Genomic DNA, 25,449 nt, shown 5'->3' on the forward strand with positions numbered 1-25,449 from the left:
GCAGGGGAGGTGGGGTGCAGGGTGGGGAGGGGGCAGCAGGAGAGGTGGGGTGCAGGCCGTGGGTGGGGAAGGGGCAGCAGGGGAGGTGGGGTGCAGGGTGGGGAGGGGGCAGCAGGAGAGGTGGGGTGCAGGCCGTGGGTGGGGAAGGGGCAGCAGGGGAGGTGGGGTGCAGGCCGTGGGTGTGGAGGGGGCAGCAGGGGAGGTGGGGTGCAGGCCAGGGATGGAGGGGCAGCAGCAGGTTAGCAGTGCATTCTGGCAGGGCTGCATGCATGAGAGGGGGAAGCTGCAAGGGAAGCTTGGCACAGCTGAGGGGATCTCTGCACGGGAGGGGGCCTGTTGGCAGCAGAGTTGGGTCTGGTTTGGTCACTGGGGTGACTGCCTGGGCTGCACTGACATTAATCCCCACTGAGAGTGACTGGCACACAGGAGGGGAGCATCAGGTGCACTGTTCTCAGTGCAAATCAAAACCGTTTTCTCATGTTCTGTTGACCTGTGTGACACCTGGTGAGGGAGGAGCTGGCTCAGCTGACTGGCACTTGACAAGCTTCTGTCTGTCCCTTGGAGGCTGTGCTAGAAAACAGGTACTGCGTAGAATCCTTTTCAATGACAAGTACAATTCTGATGTCTTTAATGGTGTTGCTTGCTAAATAAATTACAAGGGATTTCTTCAATGAATGAAATGTGGGTCATTTTACATCTCTGCTCCTTGTCAGGGACATCAAAAAGCCCCAGTGGGAGGTTGGTAACTATGACTGTGAAAACAAGAAGTGGGTTTTAGCCCACGAAAGCTTATGCTCAAAGAAATTTGTTAGTCTCTAAGGTGCCACAAGTACTCCTGTTCTTTTTGCGGAATTATTAGAATCTCCCAAGTAATGGAGCAAATCCTACCCGTTCTATTGACCAACTTCAGTGACATTGCACACGTGCAAATGAGGGGTACACTCTTGTGGATTATTGTAGAAGCAAATGGGACAGAAAGGGAGGAGGAGAATATTTGTGATTCCGTTTGTATAGAATAAAGGCACTGAAAGCTTGTTCACAAATGAAAGAGCCAAGGAATTTTAAGGAGACGAGTCAATTACAATTTTATGGGCATCATCTGTCTCGTCTTATAAAGACGGTCAGTGAGGAGAATAATGATACTTGGGGAATAGGGGAGCGTAGCTTATTAGATCTCTCCTTCTACATTGTTGCTAATGTGAATACTCCCTGCTGTCATCTGGAGTAATTATGGCAGGGACATTTATTAAAATCAGACTAGACCAAAGAGTGTATTGCAGTCCCTCTGGGAGCATATTACATCTGTCTGTCTTGGAGACACGAATGTCGCTGATGTGTTCTCTCTAATAGTGTTTGAACATTGATACTCCACCTTAACTGTGTGGAAGCACTGAATAAAGGAGGGCTGGCTCCCCTCGACTCTCAGCAAAGACAAGGCAAAGGGGCTTCTCTCTGTGTATGCCCCAGGCCTCCAGAGAGCGTCCTGCAGGGAGACCTTCCTTCTAGAATAAAGGGATTGGCAAAAAAGCCCTCGCCCTCCGAATCCACTAAGCTGGACCAAACTGCTGTCCAGATGGAAGGATATTAGCTATGCTCTCTGGAGAGTAGCCCTCACCACCCCTGACAATCCGTGCTGCATACTGTAAACGTCAGAGATGCTTCCTTTGTTCTTCTGCCTTTACATTGGCTGTAGTTCCAGACTCTCACTCTGTTCCTGGCAGTAGTTCGTTACAGTTTCTGTCCTGCACTAGGTCTGGGTCAGTTCTACAGGCCTTGGGGACCAATATGCTTTTTATTTATTTTTAAGAGTGAATCAATTTCTAGAATAAGCATAAAGGGTGAGGCTAGGGCTCCATCTTTGTCAGGAAAGGACAGGGCAAATGTGGTGTGGCACAACTTGAGGTCTACACACAGGACTTATTCAGGCAATACTCCCACACACTGACCTCAGGAGGAGCTTGGCCTGAGTAAGAACTGCAGGACTGAGCCCATAGATACAGGATCAGATGCAACTCCTTATGATTTAGGGGATTTTGTTAAACCAGGATTGAATTTGAGCCACTAATTCCAAACGAGGGCCCAGGACCAGGAAGAAAACGTTCCTGATCCTAGCTAGAGCTGGGTAAATACTGTGCCAAAGCACCCAAAAGCATTCACTCAAGTAAGCCCTGTGAATGTATCTGAACAATATTCATGGCTCCTTTTACTCACTTCCTGTGAATGTCTGCATGAGCAGCTTGTTTGTGAAATGAGAAAGCGTCACAGATGCTAATGGGAACGTGCCTTTGCGGAAACACCTGACCACCATCTTGAAACATTTTATGGAGTCATCCAATAATGAAGCACAAACCATACCATGTGATTCAGGCGACCAGACACGCAGCATGGAGAGTGAATTATAACAATCCTGGCAAATGGAACCCATAGGCTGAAGTACGTCCAGATCAACCACTCACTGAACAGTGTTGACTAATGGGGAAGCAGTATGTCCTAATGGATAGAGCACTGGTCTGGGGCTTGGGAGACCTGTGTTTAGTTCCCAACTGTGTCTCTGCTGTGCTGAGTGACCTTGGGTAAAGTCACATCCACTCTTTGTGCCTCAGTTTCCCTATCTGTAAAATGGGGATAATGATACAGACCTCTTTGTAGAGCACTTTGAGCGCTATGGATGAAAAGCACTGTACAAGAGCTAGGTGTTTTTATTTGTTGTTAGCATTTATATTATTAATGGATGAATTTGTAAGAAATCAGTCTGCCTACAGCTAATTTGCCAACAGAAGGAGGTTCTAAAGTTACTGAATAACCAGTTTGCTGTGAATAGTCATAGTTATACAGATCTGTAGTAATAATCACAGATGCTTTTAAAAATGAAACAGGCAGAGCTTGAACTGCCCTGCCCTGTAGGAAATGGACTCAGTGTGCAAATTGTACACCCTGCAATCCATACATACCAAGTGTACAAAAGGTATTTTAGAGCATCTGACCATATTAGACAGGCATGAAAATTATTCCCTGTCACATGTGTCACTATTAGTCTTTCCCTAATGAGACCTGAGTCACAGCTGCCTCTGGATCGCTAGGTGGGAAGTCAGAGGGAACTGGTCCAACAGAGAATTGCTACAAAAATGTTGCACAAAATATTTAAACAGCTGCATAATCCGGTCAAGAAGAAGCTTCCCATGTGCTCAGAGCAGAAGTGGCAGCAGCAGGAGCTGCCATTAGCGAAGTACTGTCATATGCTGGTTTCTTTTACACAGCGCAGTCCTTCCTGGCTGAAGACCCAACCTGGCAAGAGGACGGTGCAGTCTAGCAGTTTGGAGTGGGTGTCTCTTTTCCCAGCTCTGCTGTTGATTCACGTGTGACCTGGGGCAGATCATTCCATCTCCCTGAGCCTCTGCCTCCCCATCTGTGAAATGGAGGTAATAATTCTGACCCCCACCCCCAAGGGTGCTGCTGCTGTTTGAGTTAGATCATGTCTGTAAAGCATTTTGACAGCATCAAAGGCATGGCACCATGCAAGGGAAAAGTATAATTGCCAGACAGGAGAAAGTGTGAGGGGTCAGCAGTGCCAAAAGCAAGAGGCAGACAAGTAATAGGGTAATTAGTATAATAGGCTTTACTGATTGTATTGAAAGCCCTTAATAATTTAGGCCCTTGAGCTACTGCCTCTCCCCCTATATCTCGCCAAGGCATCTGAAGCTTAAGGGTTCATACGAATCAGGCCTTCTTGGTGCAGGGCCCTGATCAGTCTATCTGATGTCATATCTCAGATACCTGTCCCTGTGGTATCCAAGGGCTGAGCAATGAGCAAAGGCAGCAGCTAGGTGCTTCCCTGCCTTTGGGCCAGCTGCAGCTGGTGGAAAACACCCCTCACCACTGGTGCAGGCTGTGCGTCCAGGAGCAGTGAGGACCCTAAGCATGGCCTCAAGGCTCTGCCCTGCCTGGATGACTGTGGGCTAGAGAGTGTCCTCAGTTCCTCCCCGTGTTTCCCTCTTTCCATCATCAGTTCTATCTTACCTGGATCAAACCTGTACCAAATGTTTGTCATCCATCCATACACCAACTGGTGCTCCTGGGTGATGGTAGGGGCTGCACTCACAGAGGAGGTGCATAGAGCTGTGTTGTCAGCATGCTCTTGATCTCTGGATACCCACTAGCTGTCTCATATGGATGCTGGAGAGAAGGGCAGACAGCAGGGACCACGCGTCACTCCACATGGAGGCTCTTGGTAGACGTTTGCCATCATGACTGGCCCCATCAGTACTGTGCCAGGGCCCATGAGGAGCAACAGCACCTGATCATCAACAGCATCAATGTGTGCAGGGGGATCAGGACACAGAAGCTTGGAGGTTTGACTCTCTCTCTGTCATTCCCTCTGACTGAGCATATACACATGGCTGCATGCCTCCTTCCTCACCAAGTGCAAGGCCCTTCTGTTCCTGCTAGCTGCCTCTGACCCCCGTGCACCTTTTCTTTTAATCACCTCTGTCCTTCCTTGGATCCTTTCCTCTGTTCACATTGTTTGGAGATGGATTCTTCCGGGTCCCAAGCCCAGCTCATTTTAGCTTGTGAACAGCATCCCAGATACTTTTGCGAGATGACTTCTTTATACATTAACCAATAAATAAACGATCAGCCCCTTGTGCGGAGAAAAAAAAAATTCATCCACTTGCTCAGAGTGAAATCCTGGGCCCAGAAGTCCATATACGTATGTTAAGTTTCAGAACTTAGGAGAACAGTCCACATTTCTGCTTCCTCTGTACTTGTTTTTAAAAAAGCTGCTGACAACTCCTGGAATACTCACCAAAAATTCTGTCTGTAACAATCCTGCCCGTGCACTGTATGCTTCCAGTGCTGCCCTCATTCTTCTACATTATGGGTATCTACATAGAGACACAATCTCAAAGAAACCTGACTTTGAGGCAGAGGATGAAATTATAGGTTTCTCCAGCTGGAGGAGGATTGAGAAGGACTGTAAGCGACAGACACACTCTCAGTGGGCTGGGAGTCAGAGCTCCTGGGGTCTATTCCCAATCTGCAACTGATGCACTGCCTGACCTCAGGTGCAAATCTCTGTACCTCGGGGTTTCCCCATTTATAAAATGTGGGTGCTAGTGCTAAGCTATCTTACAGGGGTTAGCTAATTAACTGACATTTTTAAAGCGCGGAGGTCCTTAGATGAAACATGCTCTAGAAGTCAAAGAGGCACTTTTCCTCACCATTTCGAATCTGCTTGGAGAGCTCGTGATCCTTTCTCACTGGTTTCTAGAAAGAGATGTGGATGCCTTTTTGGGTATCATTACACTGGGGAATGAGCCTCACTGCAACAGAACCTCCCTTCTTTAAAGTATTACATGTAAAATGGGAAACCTGGAGAGCGGTACAGCAACTCTAAGGTAAGATTGTCCCGTCTGCTGTAATCCAGAGTTCACACCAGGACTGCTAGGAACCGGTTACACAGGGGATTCGTTTGTAGCATGGCCTTCTGTAAACACAATATGCTTCTGCTCTTTGCCCATGTTTGGAGGGAACACGCCACTCCAGCTCACATTACTACTGGTGGCTGTTCAGATGACCTTTTGGATAGGATAAACCCACAGAAATATACAATGCCATAAATATGTGTCACCAGCCCTCAGGACTGATCCCTTTCCTACAGGCAACTTCCTGTTGTTAGAAGCCACTTGGAAATTTCCCCAAAATTTCCAGGACGATTTTCCTTGACTGTTAGGTAAGGACTCACTCTTACTAGACAGTTGTCTTGTTTCGTTGCTTTGTGTGGTTGCTTAGGGCAGATTTTACTGTATCTGTAGGTGTCAAGAGGTTAAACGGGATGGATTGGAATATGCAGATGTATGTAGCTTTCCAGGCTGCACTAACTCTAGAATAGTCGACTGCTTGCAGCCCAGTCAGTACACAGCTGCGGCCCATGTGACATCATCAGGGCCATACAGCGTGGATGCAGCCCACATAACACACAGAGAGCCACATTGCAGCCCACAATGGTAAAGAGGTGGAGAACCACTGCCCTAGAAGCTGAGGGGTCCTGGCTCTTTCATGGGAAGCTGATGTGTTAGGAGGAGGGGTCTGTTCCACACAGTGGAGGTCCATGCCTAAGTAAATCCGAGCAGCTTCCCTGAGGTAAAGTCGTCACCTCATTTTGCTCTCCTCCCTCAGCGCCTGATCCTGGCTGCTTCTCAGCCCTCCCAGCAGCAGCTGCACTGCCTCATGGGAGAGTTATTCCAGCTCCAGCCACAGCTACGAATAGGAGGGATGGAGTTACAGTGAACCATCTGCAGGGCTCCCCGCCTATTGCCAGGGGACAGCCAGGCACAAAGACCTCAGCGGTGTGAGAGCACCTTCAGCTACTAATGCTTGGGATGCTGGTACAGGGCATTCCCTGCAGCACCCAGAACGCTTTGTAAACTCGGCCCCCGTGAGGCAGGGAAGAGTTATTCCCATTTACAGAAGGGGAAACTGAGGCATGGAAGGTAAATGACGCACCCAGGGTACTGCAGGAAGCCTGTGGCTGAATCAGAAGAGAATGCAGGAGTCCTGACTCCCATTCCTCTGCTTCTACCCACTAGACCCCACTCCCTCTCTCTGGGGTCAGAGGAACGAACAATTTCCATGGTGACCAGTGGCAGTGACCACCCTTTCAGGAGTCCCGGGAGGCCCTGTCACTCCATTTCCTTCCCTAATTTCAGGCAAGGCAGCTCAGTGGCAGTAATGGGGGTGGAGCTCTGCCCTGGGCTGGGGAAGATCCAAGTCATGTTCTCTGGGCAGGGTGAGTCTGCCAGGACCGTGAAACGCCATCTCCCCACCCACTGTCACCTTGGCTGGGAGACTTTGACCTACTGCCTAGTTGTTAGGAAGAGTGAGTTGCTGATGCTTCTCTTTCTGTCCCTGGTGAATGACCTTCAGACTGTAAGTTTCGCGCTTAGCGATAAACAGTTTGTGTGCAGAAGGCTCTGTGCGGAGCTCCCTGCAGCTCGAGGAACCTTCTTGGGGACCTGTCACTCTGCAGGTTAGTCTGGGGAATGTGTTTGTCTCAGTGGTTTATTGACCAGCTGGAGAACTGGTGAGAAAGCCATCTATTCAACTGCACTGTCGGGGCAGTCTTTCCTCCCTCTGGGGATGGGTCTGAAAGGGGCACATAGGCCTTTTCTGACTCTAATTTCTGTTATCTGATCAGATGGTTAATCAGAGAAATGGAAGGAGCAGGACTTTATCCAAGGGTTTAATTCACCATGCATGCTAAGGGGGTTCTAGGAACGTGGGTTAGTAACAGAGTAAATTAACATTTATTTTAAAAATATGAGGCCGATCTTCAAAAGGGTGAAGCAGAGCTCTCAGGTGTATGTGCAGGCAAAGATCCACACAAGCACACCTGAGCGCTCCCCTGCTCACACACCTGTGCTGGAATGCTCACTAGTACCAGGTTGGGGAGCAGCAGCTGCTAATGGAGCTGGCCAGACAGGACCCCGGAGAGGGTTTGTTGGCCAGGATGCATTTAGCAGCAACAGCTCCTCTGGTAAGCCCATGGGAAGCGCTGCAGCTGCATATTGGCCATGAGAAGCAGAGAAACATTGTGCCAGTCAATAGTGAGTGGGCAGACGTGCACTTTAACCGTTTGATCCCTGAGCTGTCATGGATGCAGCATTTTAAGGGGAGGATGAGGCTTAAGGCTTATACAGGGGAAGAGGCACGAATTTTAGGAGTGATTGCTTTGATCCTGCCTTTCTGAGGCTGTAGTTCTGAGCTGCAAGGTATCAGTGCAGCTGTGGGGGCTTCCCCAAGGCTGGGATATGCTGGTCAGACTGCAGGTACATTAGCAGAGCTGAGTGGGGAAGTTTGCAAAGCCCGTACAATAAAACCTTTCTTCCATTTGTTGTTTCTGGCATTGGTTTTGCTGGGTAAATGTCGAATGTTTCCAGGGTTTTTTTGGTTGTCTTTCTACAAAAGAATCTGCTGTGCAAGGACAAGGATTCGAGCCCAGCATCGAGGTGCCAAGAGCGCTGGCATGTGGGAGCAGAGTTTAGAAAACACAGGCGTGGAGTTGGGTTGAGCCATTCCGGAACACAGAGAGCTCTCTTGTTAGATGCTAGCTTGAGTGGCTGGAGGATTTGCTTGGTTTGTAAAGCAGGCTGAAGCCTTCAAGTGGGACGTGGTGAGTGTGACACACTGGCCCAGAAAGCACCAGCCCTCGGTTCTTTCCCTCTGAAGAAAGAGAGCCTGTGTGCCCAAGTCTTTGCCTACTGCCAGAGGTCCGAGCCAGCAATGCTATGGAAGCTGGAAGAGAGAGCATCCTGGGTATTGAGATGCAAAGGAGCTCGCCAAATGCCCATTCTGCTTCAGACTTGCAATGGCCAGGGCGGTCGCAAACAGCTTTTAAAAGAGAAGCAAAGAGTATTGACCCCGGGCAGTGTCTCAGGGAATAATGTGCTAGGGCTCATCAGCCCAGTGTAGCAACCTAGCCACGTGTGGGGATGCGATCCACTCTACACAAGACCTGCAGGCTAAGAGTGGGGAAAGCTTCCACAAGGCTCCCTTACAAGTCTGTAGTGCATTCCTCCTCCCTTGGGCCGGAGAGGTGAGTCAGCAGCTGCTTTTACCCTTGGAGAAACGGCGTTAAATATAAACACTATGGCCATGTCTACATCTAAAATTTTGCAGCGCTGGTTGTTACAGCTGTATTAGTACAGCTGTATAGGGCCAGCGCTGCAGAGTGGCCACACTTACAGCAACCAGCGCTGCAAGTGGTGTTAGATGTGGCCACACTGCAGCGCTGTTGGGCGGCTTCAAGGGAGGTTCGGGGAACGCGAGAGCAAACCGCGGCGAAGCTGGTCTCCTTTCCCGGTTTGCTCTCTCGTTCCCCGAACCCCCGAACAAGCAGGTCTCCTTCCCTGCGGTTTGCAGGGTGGTTCGGCGAACGCGAGAGCAAACCGGGAAAGGAGACCAGCTTCGCCGCGGTTTGCTCTCGCGTTCCCCGAGCAAGCAGGTCTCCTTCCCTGCGGTTTGCTGGGTGGTTCCGGGAACGCGAGAGCAAACCGCGGCGAAGCTGGTCTCCTTCCCCGGTTTGCTCTCGCGTTCCCGGAGCCACCCAGCAAACCTCAGGGAAGGAGACCTGCTTGCTCGGGGTTCCGGGAACGAGAGAGCAAACCGGGAAAGGAGACCAGCTTCGCCGCGGTTTGCTCTCGCGTTCCCGGAGCCACCCAGCAAACCGCGGCGAAGCTGGTCTCCTTCCCCGGTTTGCTCTCGCGTTCCCGGAGCCACCCAGCAAACCTCAGGGAAGGAGACCTGCTTGCTCGGGGTTCCGGGAACGAGAGAGCAAACCGGGAAAGGAGACCAGCTTCGCCGCGGTTTGCTCTCGCGTTCCCGGAGCCACCCAGCAAACCGCGGCGAAGCTGGTCTCCTTTCCCGGTTTGCTCTCGCGTTCCCGGAGCCACCCAGCAAACCGCGGCGAAGCTGGTCTCCTTTCCCGGTTTGCTCTCGCGTTCCCGGAGCCACCCAGCAAACCGCAGGGAAGGAGACCTGCTTGCTCGGGGTTCCGGGAACGAGAGAGCAAACCGGGAAAGGAGACCAGCTTGATTACCAGAGGCTTCCTCCTTCCACGGAGGTCAAGAAAAGCGCTGGTAGGTGTCTACATTGGATTACCAGCGCTGGATCACCAGCGCTGGATCCTCTACACCCGAGACAAAACGGGAGTACGGCCAGCGCTGCAAACAGGGAGTTGCAGCGCTGGTGATGCCCTGCAGATGTGTACACCTTCAAAGTTGCAGCGCTGTAACTCCCTCACCAGCGCTGCAACTTTCTGATGTAGACAAGCAGTGAGATGTGGTTTACTGCCTTCGCTGCTGAGCCTGCTGCCCTTGCAGACTGGCTCTGTCCCATTATCTTCAGAGGCCTTTCAGGACAGCCCAGCCCGCTCAGCATCCCTGTAGGTGCAAACCTTCTCTGGGATGCACCAGGCCCATTCGAGCGGCTCCCCTGGCACTCTGACTTTATTTTCTTCCTGGGCACGGTCTTGGGGGGTTGGTTTAATTTGTCTTGCCCCTGCAGGAGGGACCTGACTGCCATGCGCGTAGCGGTGATTGGGGCGGGGGTGATCGGGCTGTCCACAGCCTTGTGCATCTACGATCAGCATCACTCGGTCGTCCAGCCCCTGGAAATTGAGGTCTATGCTGACCGGTATACGCCACTCACCACCAGCGATGGAGCAGCAGGGCTCTGGCAGCCCTACGTGGACGATAAGAGAAACGCTCAAGAAACGTAAGAGAGGCGGCTTTGGCTCTCATGCTGTTGTAATGTTGTTGTCAGTGCCCGGCACACGAGGAAGTGGGTGATACTGACCAGTGTTCAGGTGCCCTCGTGACGGCAATTAAATGATTATTACATCCCAGATCAATTCCCCTCATCATCTGCAAACCATTGTCTGCTCAGGCTGAAATGCTTTTAAAGGCAAATATGTTCTGGGTTGCTTCCAGTTCTCTTAATCAGTTGGGTCCAGTCTGCCTGGAGGGTCATTCATTTCATCTCCCTGCTATTCAGCCTGATGGCTGTTGAGCGGCCCTGACAAAACCACTGCTGTGTAATCAAGACCATCAGCTCTGCCTTCTGCAGGTGCTCTCTCTTGGCACGGTGCTGTTGAGAATCTGATATGCCCCCACACAATGTGGGACACGCTTGTTACAAGACTGCTCAGCTGTTGGAAGGAAACCTAGCTCCTCTACATTCTGCCAGCTCTTTACTGATTGGGAGGGGCTGGCAAGCTAAGTGTGAAACCAGTCTCTGGAAAGTTTCTAAGGGCTTGGTGCGCTGGAGTTTCAGCCCCCAGCTTAGCTGCATCAGTCAGATCCCTACTGTAGACAAGGCCATGTGCCTCGTCATTGCCATTGCACTGATGGCAGCTCCCTGCAAGAAATTTGCTTGGAGGAGCTGAACATAGAAATCCCGCCTCCTGCTAGCGCTCTGCCTCGTGAATGTGAGTGCTCCAGACCTCAGACATGAGCTCTGAAAGGGGGCACATTGCAGACAGACAGACAATCCCACAGCAGTTAGTGGAGCAGAACTTCCTTTGTCTGGAGTGCCAATAGCCTCCCCTCGCCCCAGCTCTCCAGACTCCAGCCCATGCAGGATGCTGCTGTCCCATATACGGGAGGCATCCCCTCTCCCCCAGTCCTAAACTCCACCAGGAGCTGGGGTCAGGTTGCCAGTTGTTCTAATAAAGCCTTTTGTGGACTTGTGCCTCTCACCTCCAGGGACCTTGCCTGCCTCCTGCCTGTCTCCCTGCATTTGGCTAGCACCAGCCTCTTCCCTGCCCTTTACCTAACCTCACCAACCTTTGGGCAGGAGCTTGCCTCTCTGCAGCTCCCACCACCTGCCTCCTCGCTCATTTACAATCCCAGAGGAGTTCATCTCTTCCCCCCCATCAGCCTGACTGGGCCTCTTCATTTCTCTCTCCCTCTGCTATGATTTAATGACGACTCTGGAACTGTAAATCCATATTAAAGGCGTGATGATAAATAGCATGGTCTAGCCCTGCAAAGCCTTACTCAGGTGAGTAGACTGCCATCAGTTGAAGGGACCTAGGAGGAAGGGTGTGCCAGTACAAGCACTGAAGCTGGGATATTATTAGGATGCTTTCTGAAAGATAAATACATCTGATATATTTTAGGCTCTGGAACAAAGAGACATTTGATTACCTGTGTGGACACCTGAACTCACCGGAAGCAGAGGAAATGGGACTCTTCCCAATTTCTGGCTACAATCTCTTTACACAGCCAGTTCCGGTAAGCAGATACGGGTGAAAGGGACCAAGGGTCAATGGGTCAAGTCTTGCTGGGAAAACTTGTGTTTTTTATTTACTGATGTATAAAGCTTTTCCAGATAATCTGACAGTTCATTTGTCTGCACTGTGCACTTGCTGGTTCTCCAGTGATATGTAAACATAAATGCTGGGCTAGCCATCATCTGGTGTAAACCGGAGTAGCTCTGTTGACTTCAGTGGAGCAATGACAATTTCCACCAGCAGAGGGTCTGGCCCTCCAGTCCTCTGGACTGAGCTGGTGTAGCAAAGAGACCCATGCGCTGGTGTCCCATGTCATCCTTCCCATGTTCAGCTACATGGACTCTGGGAATGTGTTATAGTGATTAAATAATGTTAACGAGCCTGGAACATTTTCCCCTCTGCAGGACCCACCTTGGAAGGACATTGTCCTGGGATTTAGGAATCTGACAGCAAAAGAGCTTGAACTCTTCCCTGGTTACAGGTATTGTACAATGCATATTACCTTAGAGGAACGAGTGACATGCATAGTATATTCATGGATAAATGTACCTATACCTCCAGGAGTCCCATGCACTGCACCATACAATAGGTGTAGTATATGAGACATAAAGACAGTGAGAAGCAGCATGATCTAGAGCAAAAAGCAGATGACCAAGACTCAGGACTCCTGGGTTCCATTCCTGCCTTTGCTACTGTCCTACTATGTGACTTAATTTTTCCATGCATCACTTCCCACCCTGAGGACAGTCATACTACCTATCTCCCAGGGATGTCATGCGGATTAATGTGACAAAGCCCTGGCTGGGATGATTTAGTTAGGGCTGGTCTTGCTTTGAGCAGGGGATTGGACTAGATGACCTCCTGAGGTCTCTTCCAACCCTGATAGTCTGTGATTCTATGAACAGGTTCAGTGGATGTTGCTAGGTAAGGGCTAAGCATTATTGCCTTATTATAGAGTTGTCACCGGACACAGCTCTTTTCCATAAATAAGAAGTTGGAATCAGCTCAGATAAGACAGAAGAGAGGGACACACGGAGTTTTTCAGCTCCTTCCTCTGCTAAAAATATTTCAGCAGATGCCCTAAAAAGAGTAGACGTGAAAGCAATTCTGTGCCATTAAGACTAAATCAAATTATACTGCACATCAATTTTTCTCTTCCTCTGTTTCAGCTATGGTTGGTTTAACACAGCACTAATCTTAGAGGGCAAGAGCTATTTGCCTTGGCTTACCAAGAGGTGAGTGCCAGCCTATTATCTTTCTTCTGTTCTGCTACAGTTGGGTTGTGCGCCCATTTTTAGACCTGTGTAGTAATCTATAGATTTAAGGGTGAATAAAAAGCAGCTTTTTTTTACTTAGTTCACCCATCAGCCTACTTATAAATAATTTTAAAAATTCCATTTTCATTCCGACAAAAGGGGGAAAACACCAAAAATTATTCAAGATTCTCCTTTAACACCAAGTTGCTGGATGTATTTTAGATGGTATTACTGCCTATGGTTAATGTTGGATGACACTTTTCATTATAAGGCCTTGTTTTCAGTTGTTCATAACTTTGCCAGACTTTAACTGTTTGGGCTGATATTTTCTATGCTGGGTGTCTGCCTCAGGCTGAATATTTGGGGAAAGTTTTTGCAAAAACAGTTCAGCCATTTCCAAGGATGAAATGAGGGGAAAACATGTTGCTTTGCCTATGTTTTAAAAATCCATACGTTAGGGATCCATGGGATCCAAATGATCAATTTCTTTTTCTTTTCTCCAGGTTGTTCCTTAAAAAAAATGAGAAAATAATATGTGATCACGTAATTAAAGACTATATCATAATGCAGCTTCTAAGGGCTGAATCAAGGTTGCACAGGCAACCTTAATTCTGGCATTTCCTAACTTTGAAGTGCTCAACTTTGCAACTTTCACAATGTTCTTTTAATGGAGCTTTCTTAAAGGTCATAAGAACATAAGAGCAGCCGTACTGGGTGAGACCAAAGGTCCATCTAGTCCAGTATTCTGTCTTCTGAAAGTGGCCAATGCCAGGTGCCCTAGAGGGGAATGAACAGAACACATAACCATCAAGTGATCCATCCCCTGACATCCATTCCCAGCTTCTGGCAAACAGAGGCTAGGGACACCATCCCTGCCTATCCTGGCTAATAGCCATTGATGGACCTATCCTCCATGAATTTATCTAGTTCTTTTTTGAACCCTGTTATAGTCTTGGTCTTCACAACATTCTCTAGCAAGGAGTTCCACGGGTTGATGGTGCGTTGTGTGAAAAAATACTTCCTTTTGTTTGTTTTAAACCTGCTGCCTCTTAATTTCATTTGGTGGCCCCTAGTTCTTGAGTTATGAGAATGAGTAAATAACACTTCCTTATTTACTTTCTCTACACCAGTCATGATTTTATAGACCTCTATCATATCCCCCCTTAGTCGTCTCTTTTCCAAGCTGAAAAGTTCCAGTCTTATTAATCTCTCTTCATATGGCAGTTGTTCCATACCTCTAATTATTTTTGTTCCCCTTTTTGGAACCTTTTCCAATTCCAATATATCTTTTTTGAGATGGGACGATCACATCTGCACGCAGTATTCAAGATGTGGTCATACCATGGATTTATACAGAGGCAATCTGATATTTTCTGTCTTATTATCTATCCCTTTCTTAATGATTCTCAACATTCTGTTCGCTTTTTTCACTGCCGCTGCATTGAGTGGATGTTTCCAGAGAACTATCCACGACTCCAAGGTCTCTTTCTTGAGTGGTAACAGCTAATTTAGACCCCATCATTTTATATGTATAGTTGGGATTATGTTTCCCAATGTGAATTACTTTGCATTTATCAACATTGAATTTCATCTGCCATTTTGTTGCCTAGTCATCCAGTTTTGTGAGATCCCTTTGTACCTCTTCGCAGTCTGCCTGGGACTTAACTATCTTGAGTAGTTTTGTATCATCTGCAAATTTTGCCACCTCACTGATTATCCCTTTTTCCAGATCATTTATGAATATGTTAAATAGGACTGGGCCCAGTACAGGGCCCTGGGGGACACCACTATTTACCTCTCTCCATTCTGAAAACTGACCATTTACTCCTACCCTTTGTTCGCTATCTTGTAACCAGTTACCGATCCATGAGAGAACCTTCCCTCTTATCCCATGACAGCTTACTTTGCTTAAGAGCCTTCAGTGAGGGTCTTTGTCAAAGGCTTCTGAAAATCTAAATACACTGTATCCACTGTATCCCCTTGTCTACATGCTTATTGACCTCCTCAAAGAATTCTAGTAGATTGGTGAGGCATGATTTCCTTTTACAAAAACCATGTTGACTATTCCCCAACAAATTATGTTCATCTATGTGTCTGACAATTTTGTTCGTTACTATAGTTTCAGCCAGTTTGCCCGGTAGTGAAGTCCGGCTTGCCCGGCCTGTAATTGCTGGAGCCCTTTTTAAAAATTGGGGTCACATTAGCTATCCTCCAGTTATTTGGTACAGAAGCTGATTTAAATGATAGGTTACAGACGACAATTAGTAGTCCTGCAATTTCACATTTGAGTTCCTTCAGAACTCTTGGGTGAATACCATCTGGTCCTGGTGACTATTACTGTTTAGTTTATCAATTTGTTCCAAAACCTCCTTGAATGACACCTCAATCTGGGACAGTTCCTCAGATTCATCACCTAAAAAGAATGGCTCAGGTTTGGGAATCTCCCTCACATCCTCAACCGTGAAGACCGATGCAAAGCATTCATTTAGTTTCTCCACAATGGCCTTATCATCCTTCAGCATCTCGATTGCCCAGTGGCCCCACTGGTTATTTAGCAGGCTTACTGCTTCCGATGTACTTAAAATTCTTTTTGCTGTTACTTTTTGAGTCTTTGGCTAGCTGTTCTTCAAATTCTTTTTTTTTGGCCTTCCTAATTATATTTTTACACTTCATTTGCCAGAGTTTATGCTCCTTTCTGTTTTCCTCACTGGGATTTAACTTTGTATTTTGTATATGAAAAGAAATAAAATGGAGTAAGTTAGCAAGGCAAGATTGCAAATTGGGTGTCATTGCAGCCCCTCTGGCTTTCCACTACAGAAAAGGATTTTGTTTGTTTTAAAATGTGTAATTGATTAGCCGTTTACAATATATGTGAAAGTCTGGAATATGCTGTATGGTTTAGCATGATTGTCAATTAGTGGTGTCCCCAGTGCCTTAAAGAAATGAGGTAATGATTGGAGACCTTTTAAGAGCCATTGAGAAAGACTTGGGTATATGGTGGTACATGAAGAGTAACAACCCTTCCCTGGTGGCTGGTTTGAATTGTTCAGTTGCTGTTAGTTGTCATTAACAAATGAACTTTGTTTTTACAGGTTAAAGCAGAGAAGAGTCAAGTTTTTTCATAAGAAGATTGAATCCTTCCATGAGGTTGGTGGGGAATTTAATTGGAGAAAATCTGCCGGGGAAGAGCTGGCTGAACATTTAGAAAGACATTTCACTAGAATGCAGCAGTCAGGGCAGAGAAGCAGCCTTAACTATCCCTGGGCGGGAGCCATTTTCAGGCAGACCCTGCGCCCTACACAATCGTTGGACTGTGCTATGTCCATTGCAAGGAGGGGCTGGCACAGTACTCAGGAGACTATCAGATGAGCCGAGTGCTCCGGCTGTGCTGGGATCTCATTATCCCTTTACCTGCAGACAGGAATTCAGGCAGCGAGCATAGCCATCCCAGCATCCCCTTCAGGGGAGGCGGTGGCAGATCCTGACCTCAGGTGCACATGTGGGATTTCAGTGGGAGCTGTGCCTGAGGATCTGAGTGCCGGATTTGTCCCTCTGTTCTTTATCGACTAGCACATTCATTACTGACTGAGGTTGGCAGTTCAGGTGCTCGGCTTGGCTTTGACACCTGGAAGAGAACTGCAGAACCAATAGTGGGTGCTCCCCAAGTGGGTCTACCACAGTTCTTCTGCCTCCCCGGATTGCATGTCCTGCTCATGGCTGTGCATTTCTCCATTGTTAGATGGCTGCCAAGGGTGTGGAGGTTATAATAAACTGTACTGGGGTCCGTGCAGGGGAACTGCAACCAGACCCAGGGTTAATGCCAGGCCGAGGACAAATCATAAAGGTGAGGATGGCTCTGGGGGGGCGAGGGAGGGGCAGGTGTCAGATTTTGTTTCCTTTGCTGGATGATTGGACTCACTAGGCCCAGCTCATGGGATGTATGAATGTGTGTAGTCTGGTGGCTGAAGCACAGGATTAAGAGACCTGGTTCTGCTGTGGACTCATGAATCCCCCGGGGGCTGGTCCCTAAACCTCTCTTTCCCCAAATGTAACATATGGCTGATGGGTTTGAGACTCAGTTGTTCATATAAGTAACATGTTGTGAAATCCTTGGCCAAAGTATTGAAGGGTTATTATTATTATTATTCTGAAAAAAAAAACAGTAATATGAGGTGGGAAGCCCTTGTACTTATCTTCCCACCTACCTACCATCCATCCGCCCCTGTCTTGACACTGCATTATAAGAAATGCTGATGATGTGGTGTAAACATAATATAATGTAACAAAGAAATTGCATGGCAGGATTCCCTGCTCCTGGTGTTTACTGATGAGTGGACTTTTCTTCCTTTGTGTGCCTGGCCCAGGGCTTGACTTTCTTCGGCCAGTTCAATTTTCCACTTGGGCAAAGAAATCCCTAGATGTTCAATTCTGATATCTGTGGATCTATATTGCTCTGTTTTCTTCATCTCTTAGGTCCTGGCCCCTTGGGTGAAGCATTTCGTCATGACTCATGATCTTGAATCTGGAATCTATAACTCACCATACATTGTACCTGGGTAAGTAACAGTTAACAGACTGTCCTGGGATCCATCAGGTATCAGTAATGTTTCTATCAACGTTACTTATAGAACAAAGACTCTAAAATGGCTCCCCACTGACATCTATAATGCAGAAATCCTGCAAGAGCAAGCCTCTGAGAACACCACTTTGAATATTAAACCAGGGCTTGGATTTGTACCCTACCTGATGTTCCTTTTATTAGGTGTGTGGGTGGAGAGCAGTGGGCATGCATGGAAAAAGCAAGACAATTCCGTGTCCGCACTGACTCAGAGGGCTGCTTGCACAATTTCACAGTTTACTTCCCTCAGTTTAGCAAGGTTCAAATTTGGCTCTGGAGCTTCCTGGGCTGGTAGGAGCTGGGGACACCCAGAAGCATTCATTGCACCTTCATTGCTGTTCGCCAACAGGAAAACCCTGCCATCCAGAACTCTGCCAGATCCTGAGAGGTGCTGAGCACCCCCAGCTTCCATTGAAGCCAGGCACATTTGTGTGGAGCCTGTTCGTTTTCCACACTCCATTCAGCACTTGTGCTCTGGGTCCTCGTTTTCTGTACAGCGCTTCACATACCCATTAACATCAATGGCAGGATTGGCAGCATTCCCACTGACTTTGATGGGAGCAGGTTTGGGCCTTTAATTGATTAATAAATTGTCTTCCCTAGAATTTTGCATTCCAGCTGCAATGGGAGAAATGTCATTCATTCCACACCAGTTGACTTTGCAAGGTGTAAATTGCAGCTTTGGCCATTTGTTTTATCCCCAAGGGTTTCCACCACTGGCAGCCGTTTGCTTAGCCTACGTAACTGGCTTCTCTGTTAACTACCAGCAGGACCAGAAATGAGCCCTTGAGACAAACCCTCCTTGTGTCATCATCGCCACATTAGTGTGAAGTTCTGAAATCTTCACCTGATCCTGCAGTCGCCACTCAGCCAAGGTGCTGAATTCAGTGACTGGCAGGCCTTGGCCACATTACACACCTAAAATCTTAGTTTCCTGCATGTAACTTGCACTTCCTACATGGCTCCCGAAGCGGAGTGTTCATGTGATTTGGATGCTAATTTAATGAATTTGGAAGCTACACACACAGAAAGAACTAAGCCTCAGGATAAACAAACACATGCTTGCTGCATGGTCTCCACTTCTGCTGGAGAACAGAGACCTGGCCCAGCTTTGGGAGAGGAGCATTTTCTTAGCTGTAACCTGAATGCTATGTTTCTGGGCACTTTCTTGTGCTCTAATATTTCAAGATTATCCATAAAACCTCTATGTAAATATGAACTTTGAACAATTGTAGCTCCCAAATAAAGTGTTCCAAGCAGTGTCTTATCGCCAGCTGCAGATGTAATGCCTTCTAGTGGGTTTATTTCAGCTCTCAGCCATAACTGGGGGACAAGGCAGACTTCCAAGGGAAACAGCATGGGTTTAAAAACTAAGAATAACTGCAGACTGTGGCGCTCTGAATGGCAGGTGCGGGTTCCAGGGAGGGGACACAGTTTACACAGTCGTGAAAGAACTGGGACTAAGTGCTGTCACACTGGCAAAGGGACAGAGCAGCTGGTAGGGAAGGGAGTCTGGAGGAGAACCAGGTCTGACTAACCAACATTTGAGTTAAACAGTCCTCAGTATCTGGTCCTGGTGTGGACAGTTTGGTGTCCCTTGCACCAGTTGTAGAAGCTGAGAGGGGCGGTTGCTAGTAATATGGAGGGCATCCTTGTCTGTGGTACCAGAGCACTGCTGAGCCCTTGCTGTAAACCCTTTACCTCTGCCCTTGTTCCAGGAGCAAGCTAGTGACCTTGGGAGGGATATTTCAGCTGGGAAACTGGAACGAAGAGAACAGCCCCCAGGATCACAAAGCAATTTGGGAAAATTGCTGCAAGCTGCTCCCTAGTCTCCAGGTACATTATATCATCCAACGCTGATAGAACAGCTGTGGCCAGAGAACGCTGATTTATGTGTTGTGACATACAGGGGTGATGTAAGTATTAGACAATGGGCCAAGGAGAACTTCCCCCCGTAGCTCAGCAGAATCCCCTGGGAAAGTGTTCTGAAGATGAACCTCTCAGGATAATTGTTTTCTCAGTAATGCAAGTTATCAGAGATCCAGCTTCAGCAAACTGGATGGACTGAATAGATTTGTTCAGGTGATCTCCCCTTATAAAGTAACGTCCATCTTACTTTCAAACTCCTCTGTACAGTGTCGTCATACCGTGGTGACCCTGGGTCAGTTTCTGATATTGCATGAGGGCATATCATAATTTTATACTTGTATACGGGATTGTACAGGATCTGAGAAGCAGGAGGCCAAAACCAAGCTAACAGAAAAAACCATGTCCCCTTTAAGAAGGCTTCCAAACCAACCCAGCAGGTGGAGATCTTGGTTTTCTTGGTGCTCTAGGAGGCATGCAGGCTTTCTCCCTTTCCCTTAAGCATCAGCTCTGGGGAGTAGCTTAACTCTGTTCATAAGGCCCTTTCCACAGAGCCTTGAGTCAGAGGAACCAAACATATGGTCAAAACCCAAAGTCTTTAAGGCCCAGGTCAGCCCAGGGAACTGAGGCCTGCCACGCACAGCAGCCTGCATAGTTTCTGCTCTCTCATTGCTCAGCTTCCTTTTCCTCTTTATTTAGCCCAGCCCCAGAGGCAGGACAGGTTGCTCCTCGATTGCACCCAGGCTGTCTTGGCTATCAGCTCCTGTCTGGCCCTTAAGGGGGTAATGTACCCCCACATAGGCCTCTTTCATCACAGAGCTCCGAAGCACTTCACAGACTTAAACTGATGTGCAAGGCCCATCTCTGATATTACATGATGATAGCTGTGTTACACTCCCCCATGCCCCTTTGCGGTGCTGCATTAAGGAAAGTCTGAAGTTTAGATGTGGCAGTTTGCATCGACTCATAGTAATGCTGCCAAATTACCTTGGGACAGTATGAAAAACAGCTCAGGGCACTGACTGGCTCACACAATTGGTAACAGGACCCAGAGCCTTTTGCCTCTTTGAAACTGGCTCTCACGTAGCCTAAGCTGGTCCTGATCAAACGTTATTCCTGTCTGATGGCCTTTGGCTGGACTATGTGAACTGAGTTAGCGGGTAAGATTTAGTTCTGTTCCCAGTGGACAAGAGTCCACAAAATTCCTCATCCCAATTGGTTGTTTAATGCAGTTGTGTTACTGACATTTAACTGCTAAAACCAGTGGCATGTTATTGTCTCCAGAAGGCAAAGATTGTGGATGAATGGAGTGGCTTCCGCCCTGTGCGCTACACAGTTCGGTTGGAGAGAGAGGCAATTCGTCATGGACCTTTAAAATCAGAGGTACACAGCATTCTGTATGTAGAAATCCGCTGGAGTCCTGAGTAATGGCACTTGAAGCAATACGTTTTGTCGAATCAATCACGTGGCTTCTCTACCATAGAATAACCAGTTAGTGCAAACCTAATTTACCAGCTTTCGTTTTGATGATGGTAATGAAGTATCAACATTCCACTCACATTGCTTTGTTTTCATGCAGACTATAGAGGTCAGCTCCGCTTAAAATATGCAGGGTCGTTCATATTTTTGTGTTGAATCTACTCCCTTAATGCTGAAAATGGCTGTGTATACTAAGGGACTGCTTTTACAGAATTGGAACTCAAAGCCTGTGGCATTTTTGCAAGTGAGCCTTATGTCTCCTGTCATAAAAATCTGACCCTAAACCAGCCTTCTCAGGGTCTCAAAGATCGTTATCCATGTTACCAACTTAAACACCATGAAACATCAGTTGTAAGAATTATCGGCCACCCTCAGATTTATTCCAATGATTCCCAATTTAAACCACATCTAGTGGCTGAGTGGACAGGGACCCAGTTTAGTAACTTGAAATCTGGCACAGAATTGTAAAAATAAATGAATGAGAGCTGTATTTAGCACCTCTGAAATCACACCACTTTAAGTGCCTAAATGTGGAATTAGGTGTCTAATGTTGGGCACTCTAGTTTCTAAAATTTGGCTGTGTTAAAAGTTCACCAGGATAACATCCCTTGAAATGTACTTGCTTATCTGCATCTTGTGATAAAGGAGCTCTAGGAATCCAAGTTTATATGTGCCATCCGTTCTCAGGGCCCTCTGTGCAGCCTCATTTTGTTTATGCCCAATCACTCCTCAGTGATTTCATTTTAATTTTCCTTGGCAGGCCTGTATTGGGACTCTGTGATTTGATTGGGTGTGCATGTGTGCAAAGCTCTGCAGAAGAGATTAAAGCTCTAATAGAGACGGCGACTGTGAAATGTAATTAAATTTGATTGAAATATATTCAGTTTAGCTGGAGATTATTCCAAGTTAGGATTCTTGGAAAGAAACCAGCGTATTAATTGAGACCCTTAGCATGCAGCAAGGGAGATTTAGATTGGACATTAGGAAAAAGTTCCTAACTGTCAGGGTAGTTAAACACTGGAATAGATTGCCTAGGGAGGTTGTGGAATCTCCATCTCTGGAGATATTTAAGAGTAGGTTAGATAAATGTCTATCAGGGATGGTCTAGACAGTGTTGGTCCTGCCGTGAGGGCAGGGGACTGGACTCGATAACCTCTTGAGGTCCCTTCCAGTCCTAGAGTCTATGAGTCTATGGTGCAAAGCAGTGCAGTATTAAAATTAATTTATAGATCACTCTGTTCTTTTATCATCACATCCTCTCTACAGCATCTTGGTAGAAGACAGACATTTGGTTACTGATCCTGACCCTGAGTCATTCTCCTGCTGAAATAAAGTAATTTACCTTGGCAGGCACAAATAAGAAGTTGGGTATCACAGTTTGTACTTGCAGGAACACGACTGTAAGCACTATGGCTGCTGCTGTGATTCTAAATGGTGAAGAGCTGCACTGAAGGTAGCTGTTAAGGACCTGATCCAGAGCCCTCAACAGGACTTTCTTGTCTTCAGTAGGCTTTGGATCAGGCTCTGATCATCTGTGGCCCAGGCTATCATGATTTCAACCAGGAAATTGCTGAATAAAACTGAAAACAGAGCTATATGTTGTGAACCACTCAAAGATCAGTTGTTTCCCTGCCCAAAGCCAGATGCTGGCCCAGTACATGGGGAGGGAGGGAACTTGCAATGAGTGAATTCACTATGCATCCCAAAGCTTCCAGATTTAAAGAGCAGTTGTGGTCAGGAAGGTGAATCTGACTTGAGGGCTCTGTGGTAGATGCAAGCCCTGGGGTGAGGCTTGGTTCTGGCCTGTACAGGATGTCTCTCCAGATTAAAGACAAGGGCAGCTGCAAGCTGCTCCATTTTATGTAAATCGGGTACAGCCTCCAAGCTCCTGGCAAGTTGCCACAGCTCTCAGCTGCACAAAGGCATCCCTGTGCTAGGCTATAGGGCTAGCTTGCATTATTGAGGGCTTAATCACTTTCAGGTGATGACAGGAGAAAGTAAAAACAACTAACTGAGATGTGTTTTTACCTAGTATCCAATTCTAGTGCATAGTGATGCAGTCCAGACTCTGTTGGGCGCTGTCGTCCTCCAGCTGGGAAGCTCTCCTGGGCTCAGAACTGTAACTGCTGATTGGAATCCTCTTGAACAGTTTACTATTTTGCAGGGTTACATTGTGGCATTTGAACCCCAGCATTTAGTTGCCGTGGCTTTTCCACATCCACATTTCCGTCTCGTTTAGGTGATACACAACTATGGCCACGGTGGTTTCGGACTCACCATCCACTGGGGATGTGCCATGGAAGCCGCCAGGATCTTCGGAAGGATTCTGGAAGAAAAGAAGCTGGCCCGACCACCACAGTCCCATCTTTGATTTAACAGAAATATTCTGATGATCATTCACATTTTTTCCATGGCAAATCTGCGATAGGCCAACAGCAATAGCAGAGGACGGATGGGAAGAAACTGTTGGTTGTGTGCAGCAGTCACATGTCCAACAATAGCACCAGTAGCTAGGAAGTCACAGGGCAAAGGCAAAAATAAATAACTCAGTAATGCATGTTCTCTGTTTGATGCCCTCAGTAGCTCCAAGACTGGTCTCTAGGGTACAGTTTTCGGATTGTTACCAATTAACTCCCTGTTGCTACTGTTTGCCAGGCAGCTGGCTCATCCTTGCTCTGTTCATATAAACTACACCATGGAAACATAAATAAAACCTGTGTTATTGTAGATGGTCCCTGTAGCGAAGCACCCAGACACTGCACTGCCATGGTCCACCTTGTACCTGCTCTGTAGAGGAAAGATCCCAATCTCCAGGGCTGCCAATCAGCACTGTTTGCCTCTCAGTTCTCCACAACAATTACACCCTGTCATGAAGCAAAGCCAGAAGTAGGTCAAATGTCAATAAATATGTCCCCTGGAAACAAAGGAGGGTCATATCACGCTGGAAGAAGTGATGAGAGAGCCTGAGAAATGGCCTGAGAGTCCAATAAGTTCAGAGAAACCTCCAAAAGCTTAACCTCCTGCCCACTCCCAGACACTACTGTCACAACCCAGTCCCATTCTGTAGCTATTGCTTACTCCTACCCCAAGAGATAGATGTCTCCTTCTGGATGGATTGGGGCTTCTACTGTAGCTGCACATTAAGAATGTACAACCTCAGGTTACAGAGTGCTTGAAGCCCATTGGTCATTTTGACCCAGACATGAAGGAAATTCGATCTGTGAATTACTGGACATCAGAAGGAGAATAAATCATTTTGGAGTTAAAGGGATAGTGTCAGGTCAAATATGGCCTGAAATTTTATAAAAATAATCATTTGCAAAATCTAAAGCCAGTACATTTCCATCAACTACAATCTGAATGGGAAGTTTTAACAAATAAACATTCCTTTGCAGTGTATGCGGCACTGAGGACATGACAGTGGAACTTGCTAGAAAGTTACTATAGACAGACAGTTTATTATTGCGCAAGTTACGTGCATTTCAAAAAGTAAACAAAGATCTTAAATAATGAAAAGTAAATCAAGTCTTTAAAGCCCTTTCAGTTTTAATAAGATGTGGGTTATTTATAAAGGAGTTAAGAAAATGTGTAATTTTTCACCTGACAGTATCCCTTCAAGTGTGAAGCAAATACCCAATTAAGGGTCTAATTTTTAGAACCCACAGATACAACTGAAATCAGTGGGAGTTTCAGATGTCTAGGATATCTAAAAATCAGGACACAAATATCCTGTGAAACTACTGACCCTTCATAACAGCTGCAGTTATCAAGGTCCCATAATGGATTACACATCTAGGGCAGCAAAAGCATCATTACTATAAAAACTATTAATTTATTCAACATAAAATATCAAGTGTGGAATCAAACTATCCAATGTTGCATTATTAATGTAGGAACAAAAGAATATTGTACAACAAGCTCAATATACACAAAGTTTTTTAAACATTAAAAGGTATCCAGCTTAAAAACTGTACATTCACACACAAGATAACATTCAATGTTCTTTCAGCAAGCATTTAGGAATACTAAATCACCCGTCAAAGCATGCCTGGAGAATTACGTTCCCCACAACAGCTCTACACATTAATTGGACAGTTAACATATCTGTGAGCCCCACACTTCTGTTTGCTCCTAAATTTAATTCAAAATGATCTCATTTTGCTTTTTAAAATGAACTAGCCATATTAATTCTTCTCCAGTGAAAAATACACAACAGTGTTTAAAACAGAATCTTTGGAAGCTTAATTATATACATTAATAATGTTTCCATATTAACAAAATATGATGTGACTATTTATAGGCTACAGTGCATTAAACCAAATGTTCTTCAGCTTTGCTCAATGGACATGCTGGAATGTCCTTCTCCATTATTAACATCATTCAGGGACACTCATTCACTTCAGCTGCTTAAGGGCAAGATCCTGCTCCCACTCAAGTCA

At 46.8% G+C, this 25,449-nt stretch overlaps 1 protein-coding gene across 7 annotated transcripts; it reads left to right on the forward strand.

Annotated features, from left to right (window-relative positions):
• The first annotated feature begins 264 nt into the window (after positions 1–264).
• Positions 265–23,737, forward strand: DAO (D-amino acid oxidase). Of its 7 annotated transcripts, XM_050924225.1 has the most exons (12): positions 265–581; positions 3,258–3,419; positions 10,063–10,272; positions 11,678–11,792; positions 12,196–12,272; positions 12,961–13,026; positions 16,140–16,194; positions 16,787–16,891; positions 17,521–17,603; positions 19,384–19,501; positions 20,816–20,914; positions 23,250–23,737. In XM_050924225.1, the coding sequence occupies exons 3-12, from the start codon at positions 10,079–10,081 to the stop codon at positions 23,379–23,381; spliced, it is 1,044 nt and encodes a 347-aa protein (XP_050780182.1). In that variant the 5' UTR covers positions 265–581; positions 3,258–3,419; positions 10,063–10,078; the 3' UTR covers positions 23,382–23,737. The 7 variants fall into 7 exon arrangements, with proteins under 7 accessions (XP_050780182.1, XP_050780180.1, XP_050780184.1 ...); XM_050924223.1 differs by lacking the exon at positions 3,258–3,419; XM_050924227.1 differs by lacking the exons at positions 265–581; positions 3,258–3,419 and adding an exon at positions 4,181–4,349.
• Positions 23,738–25,449: the final 1,712 nt, after the last annotated feature.

This window comes from Gopherus flavomarginatus, chromosome 15 (assembly GCF_025201925.1).
Source record: "Gopherus flavomarginatus isolate rGopFla2 chromosome 15, rGopFla2.mat.asm, whole genome shotgun sequence".
Lineage (NCBI taxonomy): Eukaryota > Metazoa > Chordata > Testudines > Testudinidae > Gopherus > Gopherus flavomarginatus.

Bases quoted from the DNA above. Each gene is read 5' to 3' on its own strand.
- DAO (XM_050924221.1), top strand. From the start codon at position 8,490: ATGCGATCCACTCTACACAAGACCTGCAGGCTAAGAGTGGGGAAAGCT. The intron at 11,793-12,195 runs GTAAGCAGATAC...TCCCCTCTGCAG, and splicing joins TCTTTACACAGCCAGTTCCG to GACCCACCTTGGAAGGACAT. The intron at 12,273-12,960 runs GTATTGTACAAT...CCTCTGTTTCAG, and splicing joins GAACTCTTCCCTGGTTACAG to CTATGGTTGGTTTAACACAG.